A 14,785-nucleotide genomic window follows, 5' to 3' on the forward strand; every position below is an offset into this window, starting at 1 on the left:
ATAGCACAAAACTTTATTTTACAAATGCAATACACATCCCTGAACGGAATGCTAAGTCAAATGAAAAACAAAAACGAATCTCATCTCGAGAACCAGACTTGACTACAAGGAAAATTAACCAGCGGTAGGGTGAAACCCAGTTGCATGCATGACAACTATCACGACTATTAAAACTCCTCTTTCATCTGATGCTATGGCACCAATTTAACATTTTCATTTCAGCCCAATCACATCTCCATCTGTCAACCCAAACAAGTTACCCTCTATGAGAAGTCAATACTCCGCCAATCTTTCCTCCAGTGATGAACTCAGTGCTCCGGGCCTTCCTATTTTAGTGCGAGCTGCTTCCCTTGGACTACCATACCTTTCATTTACAAGCTTTATCAGCGTTGTTTCGGCACCTTGAATTTTTCACTTGCGCTTCTGTATTCCATTATCGTCTTCAAAATTCCTTGAATTATCCTTTCAATGTTCTGGTGACCCCACGTTTTTCCACCAGCACTGCTATTCGTTTGGAACATCTGAAACAATATGTACGATGACTTTAGTAACAGGCTGCAACCCTTCGTTTACAATACAGGAATGGCTTGTATACAGAAATCAGGAGTTCGACTTTGGACACGACGTGGGGTCCGACATATGCAACCTTGTTGTTTGCATTTCACTCAACATTTAACCTGTTTCAGCTGTATATGTCATCGAACAAACAGCACCGTTACAAAGAATAGTACTTACTAAAGGTTAAACTGTGCAAAGTTTGTCCACTTACTTTCTAAAACGTTCCCGAATTACAGGTTTCTGCACTGGCGTCAAAACTTCCATCCACATCAAAACAAAGAGTGCCTCAACTATGCGAGTGTTAGTTGTAGTTTTGTGCTCCATCCTTCACAACGTAAAGATTTTTTTATTGTATTTTCGTTCATATCCATTTCAACACGCAGAGTCATTTGTCTTGCAAAATAACGGGGGATCCGACTTATGGGACGGGTCCGACTATGGTGATTTTCCTCTCTATATAAGGTGTTTCTAAAGTTCTTTACCACCCATTTTAAAGTCCGTACGGATGTATTTATATTGAACTTGGTATAGGAAATATGCAATACGTCTAGGGACAAACCTTTTAGATGATGGTTCGCAGACGGCCACCATATTGAATGCTGCCATTTTGAATTTTATTTTTTTTATTTCAAACGATAGATGGGCCATGTGATACATAACCTTAGGCTAGAATTTGCTCAGGATGTCAAATCTGAAATCAGATTCCATGTATCTTTATTTGGTGAGACGTTATGGACAAGGACAATCGATGTTTAACTATTACACAATGCGCTTCACATATGCTCCGTGCTTGGCAATGCACGTGTGCAGACGCATCTCCCAATTGCTATGATAATGGAGCAGGGTAGCTGGGGAAATTGGATCACAATCAGTCATGACACGTTTCTCAAGATGACAAAGATCACGAATTTTCACACCATACACATAATTTGTCCCCAAATATAGAAGTACATTGAAGTGAGGCCTGGTGATCGGGCAGGCCATTCAACTGGCCCACAGCGATCAATCCATGCTTCAGAAAATTGTTCATCCAGGTACTGTCGCTCCCGGATACCAAAATAGGTAAGCGCGCCGTTTTGTTGAAAAACGGGAATTCGCCATTTTCCTACAGCAGACCTGGCTGTGTCTGATCCTGTAACATCTTCAAGTATCGTTCCGCAGCTAAATTTCATGAATGAAAAGGGATCGATACTTTGTGTTCCTCATATACCCGCCCACACTATAACCTTCTATGCACCGATCATTTTACAGGGATCTGTCCATGCGGGGTTCTGAGGAGGCCAATAGCTCATGCTCTGCCTATTCACCTCCTCACTTACGAAGAAGCAGGCTTCATCGGAATGGAGTACCTCCATCGCGAAGTTTGGATAACCTTAGTTGCTCGATTGCCCACTCGCAAAACTGCACGCGGCGATCTGGACCATCCTCGGATAGGTGTTGCTGCATTTGCACCTTATACGTATGTCATTTGTGCCTTTGTAGCATCTTGTACATTGAAGTGGAACTCACACTGCATGGCGAGGCGACGTGTGCTCCGATGTTGTGACATCGAGAAGAAGACCAGCACTGCCGTAACTGATGCGTCGTCTGTTGCAGTCCGCGGTCGTCCACTACAGTCTATCCGCGACCCTGCCTGTCTTCTGAAATTTGGTTAATAACTGTGTCACTCCAACATGTGACACAGGGTAACGTTGAAGATGACACTGATGGAGATCGGCTGCTACTGCACGGGCACTTCTCCCACCCCATAGTTTGACGATCTGGATGCGTTCCTCAGTTCTTAACGGCTGCAAAGGGAGGAATAATCACATTGAGTTGTCCATAACTTCTCACCAAATAAAGATACATGAAATCTGATTTCAGATTTGACATCCTGACTCCAGCCTAAGGTCATGTGATGCATTGCCTTGTTTGAAATGAACAATTGGTATTCAAGATGGGTGCCGTCTGCGAACCATCATACAAAAGGTTTGCTCCTAACCCTATTGCATATTTCCTACATCAAGTTCAATGTAAATACATTCGTACGGATTTTAAAGGACTGGTAAGGGACTTTTGAAACACTATATATATACAAGGTGTCCTAAAAGTCACCGGACCCGATGTTTAAGACCGTATAACTAAACAACTAAATGTAATGAGAAGGAAAGCTCTTTGCAACACAAAGCCCTATATATTGAAAAAAAAATCAGATATTAACATGTTTCTTGCCATGCATGATTTAATAATAAACATTAAAAATAGTGCCACAGTCGGATTTTTTTTATTTTGTTATTTATTTATTTATTTATTTATTTTTGCAAATCGATTTCACTGAATCACAGAAGCCATACTCGTAATTTTTTCAACATTTCTCAATACTACCGAACAATCTGCATGCCCACATATTGAATTTGACAGAAAAAGTACGTTGATGAAATCTTAAAAACATTGCACACGTGTATTATTGAGTTACTCACAAAATCCATGTTTTTATAATAATATGAACCACGCTGCCAACAATGCTGCTGCCAAGTGTCACTGACAGATACAGCTAGCACACTAAGGCACGTTTAATGAAAAAGGAGAAAGTCTACTTTTTAAGAAAAAATCTGATAACGTACATACACCTTGCAGGCCTGAAATTATTATTATTATTAATAATAATAATAATGATAATAATAATAATAATAATAATAATAATAATAATAATAATAATAATAATAATAATAATAATAATAGCACGTAAGTAATAATAAGAAAGATTGACAATAGCTGAGTAAAGTTTATCCACTAAAATGATGTAGTTCAGAGTTATATGTAGCTTCAGAATTAAATAAATCTACGGATGTATGTGGACATTTTGTTTTATAATTTTGGAAGCTTGTAGAACAGAGAATGTTGAACTGTTGAAGGTTGGGATCGTACTGTACAAAAAAAATGCGTATTACGTGCTCGTTTGATTGGAATACGGAAATATAACTCTTTGAGTAGCTTTTGAGATCTCGACCATGCGTTAGGTTATGCAGTGATTTGAGACGAGTAACTTATTTTCTGACGAGTGTCAGGTAGTTGAATATTTAGTTCTTGTAATAGTTTGTGTTTTGTTATTTCACGTGTGTGAAGTACTCTGAAACATAGTATTGAGTGAAGAAGTTTAGAACTAAGTTTAGCCTTAATAAGTTTATAGGAGCTGTCATTTTCTAGATAGATGATGAATATTATGTTTTAGAAGAAGTTATTGCTATGTAGAACGTTGTTAAAGGAGAGAGGTTCCGTATTTCTATTAATGTGTATAGAAGTCCTAGAAAACGCATCGGTTGTTTAGTGATAGTGTTTGTATGTCCTGTGAAAGTTAGTTTTGTGTCAAAAGTACCTTCGAGATCCTTATGACGGGGAGCGGTAAAAATGGCAGCCGGAGAACACGGTAGTCATTTTTGAGAGCGGAAAAAATGGCAGGTGGAAAAATGGCAGGAAACAGAACAATATGTAAACATGTAACATATACACGCAAGAAAGCATTTTCGTGAGGCATTTAGCCGGATGTCCTTTTTGAAGTACCTGTTTGGTTTATTGCAACAATACCTCGATTATTTACTCAGTTATATGTAATAAGGGTCCCAGTATGGGAAATAACTGTAACGAATGTTTGTGCATTGCTTCAAAATAAGATACAGGCGACGTACGATGTACTGTTTTAGGTAAGAACATGATGATCTATATTTTTAACTTTTGTAATTTGCTTCATTTTTTATATGTATAATTATAAAGAGTCCTAAATCTGTTTGACGCTAGTAGTCACTATTGCATTCTTAGTAGAAAACCAACGGACGCAGTATTGAATCTTAGACGTAAGGCAGCTATAACAAGCAATTTATATACCTAGGTATATGAAAATATAGAGACATTATTTATAATGTGATCTATTTTTTTTGTTTTCAGGTGCTGGTTGACAAGTGCGCTGGATTGGATTGCCATTTGTTGCCCAGAGCGGTTGTATGTGACTTTGAAGTAGCAGTTTACAACGAAGTTCGAAATAAGCTTGGATGTGATGTTTCTATACAAGGATGCCTCTTCATCTACGTGAAAGTACTTATTGTAAAACTCAAGAATTGGGTTTTTCAGGACTTTATAAAGATGTAGAGCTTTATATGTTCTGAAACCAAATTGATTCACTGGCGTTCCTTCCATGTGAAGATGCGTTGCGCGGCATGGAATACTTAAACCAGATAGCTCCTACAAAATCAGAGGAATTCATTCATTATTTTGATTCAATATATGTAACCAGTTCATACAGGAGAGTAGGAGGGGAAAAAATTTATGAGAGTAAGGCGCATTTCGCCACGATTTCCTTCCCAAAATTAGAATGTGCATCAGGCTAATCTTGAAAAGAACCCACACACAAACAATTAATGCGAAGGTTGGAACAGTAAGTTTTCCCGACTTGCTGGATACAACCATCCAACAAAAGTTGGTTGAGTGCCTGCAACAGGACTGCGCGAAGTGGAGACAGTGATCCTGCAGTGTGAGAAGGGTCAAATGCCTAGAGAGAAGACAAAGTGAGCGTATGTTGATTTGCAGAACAGACTGAAGAATTTTTGTTTAGATTACTCTGACGAAAAAAAAAAAAAAAAAAAAACTCTTGAAGACTTCTTTCATACAGTCGCTCACAATTTGAGGGTCCAAACATGACAGAAATGAAATGAAATGAAATTTTGAGTTTTACGTCCCACGGTTATGCCGGTTAGGCTAAAGGAGACGGTGATAATGAGTAATGAATGAAATGGTGGAATGAAGAAAGTGGGAGGAAACGGGAGAACCCTGAGAAAACCCACGGACACGGTGTGTGTCCACCACAAAGTTCACTTGGCGGGAGCAGGGTTTGAACCCGAGACCCCTAGCACCAGAAGTGAACGCTCTACCACTGAGCCACCGCGGCTCTACTCTTACTGGATTTCAGTTTTTGAGGCCAATTGTTTTATCAAGAGGAAAAATAATATGTCGTTTTAAAGTAGCTCGGAGTATTCTGTATTTTTGACTTCCCTTAAGGTGTTGCAGTCGTTTGCAAATAACAACATTCTGCTGAAAGTTGAGATTTAGTGACTAGTCAGGTCATTCACGTACATTATGAATAAGAGTGCTCCAAGTATACTTCCCTGTGCTACTCCTGATGTTACAACTGGAGGGTTATAAATCGATTCCGCCAAGGCGACTAACTGGGTGTGACCCTTTAGGTAGCTATTCAACAAAATATAATAGTGGTCCATGGATACCGAATCTATTGGAGATTTTGTACATTAGATAATAATGGTTAATAGAATCGAATGCTTTAGATAGGCTAAATCGAAACAGATTATGTCAAGCTGTGCATTGTTGCAAGTTGTGATGTACACTATTTACAGCATGATTAAGCATGTTACTGAGCCTGGTAATGCAAGAGCTATTTGACACGAAACTACGTTGGGTTGTGCTAATATAGGCAGTAGTGAATTGGAAAAGTCTGCCTTTGATAGTTTTTCGCAGAATATAGAAATATTTGAAAGAAAGCGAGATAGACCTGCAGAATGAAACGTGATCTTTCGGTCCGGAGTTATAGAAGAGGGAGACATGGTCTATTTTACAACAGGAGGGAAAGTAACCATCTATGAAACATCGGTTAAAAATGAGAGAAAGCGGAAAAGAAATAATGGATGCTGTGGAACGTAGAAAGATCGAGCGTATATTTTTAGGACCTGAGGCTCACTCAAATGGAGAGACAATAAGAATGATTCAACCTATGGAGAAGTTGTAGATATAAGAGATAACGTGAATGGGCAAACATACTGAACAGGGAGAAAGTAGATGGTGTATTTGCATTTGAGAATTTGTTACAAAAGAATTCATTAAACATTTCTGTTCTTTCCTCATCTTCTGCGCTTAAGTCATCATTGTACATCACAAGAGTTATGGTGAAAATTTTAGACCTAGGCCAGATAAGAGACGAGATTTGTTAAGTGTTGTGCTGGTATCTGAAATTTTTGAAATGTACTCTAAGTATTTGCATTATATATATTACGTGATGTCTAATATCAGAAAAATTCTTATAACTATGTTCATTTGTAACAATTTCCAGTCCTTTTCCTGTTACCCAATGTATGGTGAGTTTTCTGGTCGTGGAGACATGGTGAAAGTTTCATTGTTTTTTTTTATTATTTTCTTTTGAGAAGTAAAAAGTTCTTTACTGTTGTATGAATAACATAGGCTAAGGAATCCACTGCATCGTACCTTTTATTTAACTATTTAATACTTTGTGTTTGAAAGAAAAAAAACTAACAATAAAAATTATATTGTTCTGTCCAAAAGCAGTTTTCACCTCACACATGTATTCTCTCATAACACTTGGACTTCACAAACTTCAGAGACACGATATTTGTTAAATGCTCCTGAATCAACAACATGTTTATATCCGCTTTTGACGTGTCAGGAACATTTTTAATTTTTGAAGGGTTTCACTTTACAAAATACTGGTTTAGGCTATTTTACACATAAACATACACATTCAATTGTTTAGTGATGCTTGTCCGTTCATGTGCTTTCTCAGCTGTAAGATTCAATTTCACAGATGCGTTACATTCTGAAATTATTTCTTACCGCAATATAAGCTTCATCACAGCACTAATCAATTTCCTGAGATCGTTTGTTTCTCAATAAATGCAAATTTTGTTGTATTCTTATTTTCGTTAGTAATGATTCAGAAATAAAACAGCGCCACTTTCTTACTCAATTTACAAACCAGTCAGAACAGACAATTGTCCTGATTTATTGCGCATGTACTGTTTTAGCATTTTCGAACACTAAAGGATTGTTTGAATGCACGTGATGACACCGGTAGCATCAATGTGATTTAAAATATAACTCTCCTCTAAGGAAATATAGATGTGAGAAGTAGAACATAAACATTGAAATACCAGTAGTATTGAAGTTAGATGTTTTTATTTGTTTTACCACAATTTTGTACCAGGTTTATTTCGAAAGTATTGAACTTCATTTCATCTGTTTTTCACAAAAGCTTCCCATGTTTCTTTATGAAGGAAAAATCCGTGACTTAGGATGGGAAGCTTGCAAACCTTGCAAAATAAATTTGCCTCCATCACTAAAGCTCTCACCATAGTCTTTATGATGGGATGTAACACAGGATAAAGAAAAAATGAAATTAAATCTTTAAGTTTTACATCCCGCAGTATGCCGGTTAGACTAAAGGAGACGGTGATGATGAGAGATAAGTAAAATGAAGAAAGTGGGAGCAAACAGGAGAACTCCAAGCAAACCCACGAACACGGTGTTTGTCCACCAAGAAGTCCACACGGCGCGAGCTGGGATCGAACCAGGGACCACAAGCACCGGAGATGAAAGCTCTACCACTGAGCCACCGCGCCCCCTACAGGGTAAAGAATAGCATCTTGTTAGCTGGTGTTTTGGATGAGATCTCGGCAGTAATTATTAAATTGTAAGTTTATTGCTTGATAACTTAGATTGACTCTTAGATTATTGATCTGTTATGTAAATGTTGTTTTCCTGAGCACATTTAAGTATCTTCTGGAAAAAGACTTAATGATGATTATTTTGGTCGTACATTCTGAAGATATATATATGAGGGACATTCAAATGAAACCTGGTCAGTGCGTCTACCTAACTTTGCCTTACATGTAAGGTGGCATCACGTAACTGCGGGTATGGTGGCGCCATCGATTGGTAGAGAGACTGACGCGTGCGCACCGTTTGACGTTGCATAGAGCCAGTGTGTTTTCACGCCGAAGAGTAGGTGGTCCACAAGTTATCGTCCACTACCGAACATGCGGGCGAGTAAGCATGAACAACGAGGAGTGATTTGATTTTTGACGGTGGAAAGAGTTGGAGGCCGTGAAATGTATCGACGGATGAAGGCTGTGTACGGTAGGTACAGTCTGAGTCGTGCAAATGTTGCTGAATGGCGCAAAAGATTCCTTGATTGGTGCGAGTCACTGCAAGACGATGCTCGTCCTGGACAGGCTTATCGTGTCATCACAGCGAAAATGATTGCAGCAGTTTCGGTGGGAAACGCTGGAACATCCACCGTACCGTCCCGGCCTTTCATCATGTGATTTTCATGTGTTTGGACCTCTAAAACAAGCTATTCGCGGAAATCGATTCGCAACATTCGACGAAGTGTGTGACTGGGTCCAGCCCTGGATCCAACAGCAGCCTACTAGCTTCTTCAAGGATGGAATCGACCGGCTAGTGTCGCAATGGGATAAATGTGCCAACAGTTTTGGCTACTATTTTTGAGTATGTGTATTGTGTATCACTACATGTGTGAGTATGTGTACTGTGTATAACTACATTTTTGAATTAATACAATCGTTACCGTTACTTTACACTGGTGACCGGGTTTCATTTGAATGTCCCATACATACATACATACATACATACATACATACATACATGCATACATACACACACACATACATACATATATATATATATATATATATATATATATATATATATATATATATATATATATATATATATATATATATATATATATATATTCCACCAAGGCATTGAATGTGTAAAAAGCTGCTAGAGTAACTCATTCGCTTTCCAGAAATGAACTCAATCCATCTGTGATTCTGTAAATGTCTGTGAAGTGAAACAATTACACCATGTTATGTAGACATATCAGTTGCATTTACAGACCCTTAGCGTCATAGGACGAGTGCTGCTTCCCGTAATGTTTCAAAAATTACACAGTAATTTTCAACACGGCTGGTACAGTTTGACTGTGAAATAACCAAAACAATGCTGAAGATCTCGGTATACTGGAAAGTTTCAGATCAAGTGATATTTGAATATTTTAAAGACGCCCGTGATGAAGCGCTGATGAAAGATAATTATGGATACTTTGTAAAAAGTAAAACATTATCTTGCTTTCCCTGATGAACCTGCATGTAACAGTACCTGATTAAGCTGATGGTTGCAATAAGCGTGTGTATAGGTCATATAAGGATATTATTTCTAAAAATAGCTTGATCCCCTGAAATATACTCTCCCATAACACTTGCTCCATCATACATCATACCCACGTTCACACTTTCCATCTTTACTCCCGAATCACGCAAGAAATTACCTCTTGAGTTTTACAAATTATTAAAAATACCAGTACAGTATATATAAAACTCTTATATATATATATATATATATATATATATATATATATATATATAAAACTTGATTATCATTTTTAACAAATCTTACACATACTGTTCATTAATAATAATATTAAGGGTTTCCTCCGTTATAACCCTGAATTTCTCAGCCGAAATCATTTCTTTACTATCTTCCTTACTTTACCACAACACAATTTAAGTTTATTTTACGTTTGAAGCGACAGATTTGAATAGATCACATTCGTGTTCATGTTCGACTTTTCCTTGATGTGAGCAGTATATTATGAGTAAGTGATTTGTGTAATGACTTTGTAGGGTATGGCTTATCTAAATTTATATATATATATATATATATATATATATATATATATATATATATATATATATATATATATATATACAAAGAGAGAGAGAGATACAAAGATACAAGCTATTATATTCACTCATATTATATGGATAATTCCTTGTTATCCATTCATATTATCTATATATTGAAATTACCGTATAATTACTGGAATTACTAAAGATTACCAGACATTGCTGGTAAACTGTCTTCGACTGTGAAATGTTGATTTCAGATTTGAATTCATCACTGTAAAGTCCTTTAGAATTACTGATTTCAGTACTAGAAACATAAATTTTGTAACATAGTGTAATTAAAATATTGAGGATCTAACTGCAGGGTTTTGCACAGGTGGAAAATCTGTCAGACTGCATAAATTCACAGCATGGTAGCGTGAGTCTCTTGTAGGCAACGTGGTTCCAAAAGTAAATAATACGTGTGAGTTAACATTTGGTCCACGATGCCGCAGGCCTAAAACTAGTATGAGTTAAATTCAACTTGTATGATAATTAATGCGTTAAGGTGCTGCCATTATTCTAATGCATTATGTAAAAACAACTGAAACGTTATAAATAAGTGTTCGTTGTTTCAGATGTAGCTAATCCTGTTGTATGACTTCTGGCAATTCAGTAATGGATTGAGTTCTAAGCATGTTGTGAGAGTGTGCAAATATAATCGATTGGCCATTATGTGTCTATTTGTCAGATTCTAGTGAACAATTCTAGTTGAACACTTGTGCTTGATTTCTGAGAACTATAAACACACAAGTTAAGGAGCTGAATTGAACGACGCGTTGGGTTGATTATAATAGTGTGTTAAAGGTGATGATTCCAAATGCCATCAATACATTTAAATCAATTATTTTACACGAGCAATCTTAATTCTTTTTTTCCAGCTACGTGCAAAAGAAATTGCTAAATGATATGATTTTTTAACTTCTTTTTTTCTTATTTTCACATATCAACCTTTTTGATTCTTGATTTGCTAGATTGAAATTCAGGCCCGAGGCTTATAACCGTGGCTAAATTTAAAAGGAATCCAGACTAACTCAACATGTCCATTTTTTAAGTATTCCTCATTGGGAACCGAACTTGGAATTTCGTGCTAGCTACCAGATGAGTGTGGATATATTTTATGATTCATGTTTACAGTTATATCCTTTTCAACATGATAACTACAATGTACAAAAGAAGAAATAACAAAGTACGAAGGGTAAATAGTATTGCCTACATCAGTGTATGCAGTAACTTATCGTTCTCCGATAGTATGTCGTAATTATAATGTAAAATAAAATACATGCAATATACTTTCTGCAATAGTTTTGTTGCATTTTGTTTAGCGTAGTTCACAAAATTGAAATGCTTTATGTTTAGCTTTCTTCGATAGATTCATACCATATCTGAGGTACTTACTATTATTATGTGTTTAATCATGTCCTTGTCATGAAGTAACCTTAACATATATTGAGACAACTTCCATAGTATTAAAGTTTCCAGTTATTTACTCGCAAAGTGTCAAATGTGTGGATTTGCTTAAGTTGAAAGTGTGGAAATCAACATATAAACACTTAATTAAAAATAAGGGAACACATACTTCAGCGTTTTCGAAAACTCCGCTCCTTGAAAGACAACCGAGGGCAACATATACTATTACATAAGTTTGTATGAAAGAGTGAAAGCGGTCCACTCGTAGACGCCCAGGCCATAATAATACTATTAGAAATGTGATATTTGGACATAAAACAGTTTGTTACAAGAGCAAAAAATAAGGAAGTATTTAGTTTTCTAGAATGAATGTTAAAGGGAATTCAAATGTTTTGCCCAGAATATAATAAAATGTAAATCTCTGAATCTCAGGAAATGAAACTCGGAACACAAACTCCTCATTTAAAATAAGTGGGCAAGTGTCCCAGCATTTCTAAAACAAATCCCGTTTTAAGCGGAAAAATACGTTTTGTGCGCGTTGAATATGTCGTTGTCTGTTACTTTGAGAATATCATAGGAAATAGCTGAAAATTTTGAAATGAATTTTGGAACATACTTACAGTTAGTACCTATATCGAGTTAGGTTTCAGTCATCAATTTGATTAAAGGGTACATCCAAAGAACTATGAAATTTAAAATAAGTGCAAAAAATAGACTATCTGACAAACCCCTCAAGTTAGGAGGATTAAAGTCTATAACAGGTTAACGGATAACGGTGATTATCTGTAGTCCATATATCATTATTGTAGGCGAGTTTTAACTGTGTTTTCTCGCTGGGGGTCGTGATGACTCAGTGATAGAGCGTTTACCTCTGGTGCAGGGTGTCTCCGGTTCGATCCCAGCTCTCGCCAAGTGAACTTTGCGGTGGACAAATACCTATGCGTGGGTTTCTTGGGGTTCTCCTGTTTCCTCCCACTTTCTTCATTCCACCATTTCATTAATTTCTTAGCGTTACCCTTTCCTCGGCCTAGTTGGCATAACCGTTGGACGTGAAACTCAAAGATTTCATTTCATGTCTGTTTTCTCGCAGTGGATAGCTAGTGGGATTATATCGAGCGAGTTCATTAATGCAATCAATCCGTTTACAGTTAAACGGATAGCGTAGATTTTAACGATGACTATCTATAGTCCATATCCCATGTACACCTTGTCTCAAAAAGGTTGAGCGCATTCTTTATTGGTGTTTTGAGGCAAAAATTTTCTAAGTCCAGCTTCGGGTATCTTCGGGGAAAAGTAAGCCAGGTTCGAACCTCCAAGCCAGCCTTTGCAATCGGGAAAAAGTTTGCAGATGTGTTTTTCTTCTTTTAAATATAATAAGACTTGTTACCAAGTGTTTAAAAAAGCAACATTGATTGAAATACTTAATGATACAATATTTCGAAACCTTTTATTAATGTGAGCACATGCTTGTTTGTCATTTAGCTTTCTATACGTAATGGAGCATTTAAATACGTTAAAGAATCTTTCCATATGTAAAAGAATGCTCAAAGTTAAGAAATAGAACATAATTATCGCCTGAGTACTAAAATAAAAGTCAAAGTAGAACAGAAACAGTGTTTGTAATGGATATGAATGTCATAATTATCTTGAGATCCGTTATACATCGCTAGAAGCTTAGTTTTTGAAGTCCTTGTATTAGCTCATTGGTAAGCTGTCGGATTTCAAATCATAAGGTTGTGAGTTCGAATCCCATCTGGGTCAGTACTTTTTTTAAAATTATATTTTCCGGAATGCATGAAAAATTATATAAAATAATTACATTAAAATACATAAGTGGTTTATATATAACATAATAATTGCAGAACATAGTAATTATTATGTTTAAAATATAACATCTGTGATAATTTTCACAGTAGGTCGTTATTATATATGAGAATGTTAAATACAAGTTAGGAAAATCGTTTAATAGCAATAAATAAGTTATGTAGTGTATTTATTTGCAGCTATTTGTCATACAGATTTAACTTCTCAATATTCTCATTACAGTATGTTATTTATATTCGTGAAATACAGTATATTCCTACGGATATAGAAAGTGTATAAACAGAGTATCCAAAGTCGTATCCTGCTTCAAGACACATAACTTTTCCCGATCCCCTTAACGTCACGGGAAGAAACACAAATTCTCTTTAGAACGGAATGTCGTTACTTAGAGTCTCATTCGAATACGTTGAATATGCTTTTTTGTATTCATCTCTCTCTCTCTCTCTCCCTCTCTCTTTCGCTTTGTTTATGTGTGTGTGTGTGTTGCGGGATATTCCAAGTTGAATACAACATTTGCAAAGTATATGAGCACCATTGTCATCGAATACCAGAAATTGAAAGTCGTGTTTCTTCAGGTTAGGTTTGCGTGTTCATGTTAGCTCACTGGTAGAGTACGGACTTGCCACTGAAGAGGTCTTGAGTTCAAAGCCTACAGCTAATTCTTTTGTTAGTAGGATTGCACAGAAATCGGATACAAGGAGTGGTTTACTTCTAGAAATATTTTCAGAAGCGTTTAGGTAGCCCTGAAAAGGGCTGGTTTTCGGGAGTTAAGGCGGGGACATTAATATTGTGTCCAAGACCCTTCTGAATTTATTACACGCTCCATTCTTCTGGGCATGGAATCTATTACATGGGTGACAAATCTATCTCCTTCCCCTACCTCCAGCCATGCTTCGGAAACAAGATGCCACAGGTCATCCTGAGTTCTTGGTGGATCTGCCTCAGGCCAACTTTCCCTTAGAGTACGCTTCACTTCTGCCCACATATTTTCCATGAGATTGAGGTCTGCTCCACGAGGCGGCCAGTCGATTAAATCAATCTCAGGGTGCCCTGCGAACCATTCCTGAACCACACGGGAATTATGTATTGGCGACTGGTATTGCTGGAACTGAATTACACCATCAGGCTGAAATACTCGTACAGATGGCACCATGATATTACTGATAATGTCTAAGTACTGAGCATTGTTCAGATGTCCTTCAATTCTATGAAGCTGTCCTGCTCCGCGTCTGGAAATCCAACCCCAACATAAAATAGATACATGGCCACTGCGATTGCAAGCAGCCACATATCCATGGTCATATTGGGTGCCTCTCGGACGATACACAAAACGGCGTCCCTCCTTTGATGTTGTGAATATGGATTCATCTGAGAAAACTACGTTTTCCCAATTGAGACCCACATTCGCCTGTGCAAACGCGAGACGGTAAATTTTGTGGTCGTCTGAGAGTTTTTCCTTCACGGCAGCA

At 37.1% G+C, this 14,785-nt stretch overlaps 1 protein-coding gene across 2 annotated transcripts in view; it reads right to left on the reverse strand.

Moving 5' to 3' along the window:
* Positions 1–203: 203 nt before the first annotated feature.
* The window catches only part of LOC145687751 (ligand of Numb protein X 2-like), a 798,603-nt gene continuing 784,021 nt past the window's right edge, over positions 204–14,785 (reverse strand). The window contains exon 5 of one of the 2 annotated variants that reach the window (XM_081761199.1): positions 204–521. In XM_081761199.1, coding sequence (XP_081617325.1) covers positions 505–521 — 17 coding nt within the window. In that variant the 3' untranslated portion in view covers positions 204–504. The remainder of the gene's footprint in view (positions 522–14,785) is intronic. The other variant, XM_081761197.1, reaches the window with a different exon arrangement.

Source organism: Thermobia domestica, chromosome 6 (assembly GCF_964235325.1).
Source record: "Thermobia domestica chromosome 6, izTheDome1.hap1.1, whole genome shotgun sequence".
Taxonomy (NCBI): domain Eukaryota; kingdom Metazoa; phylum Arthropoda; class Insecta; order Zygentoma; family Lepismatidae; genus Thermobia; species Thermobia domestica.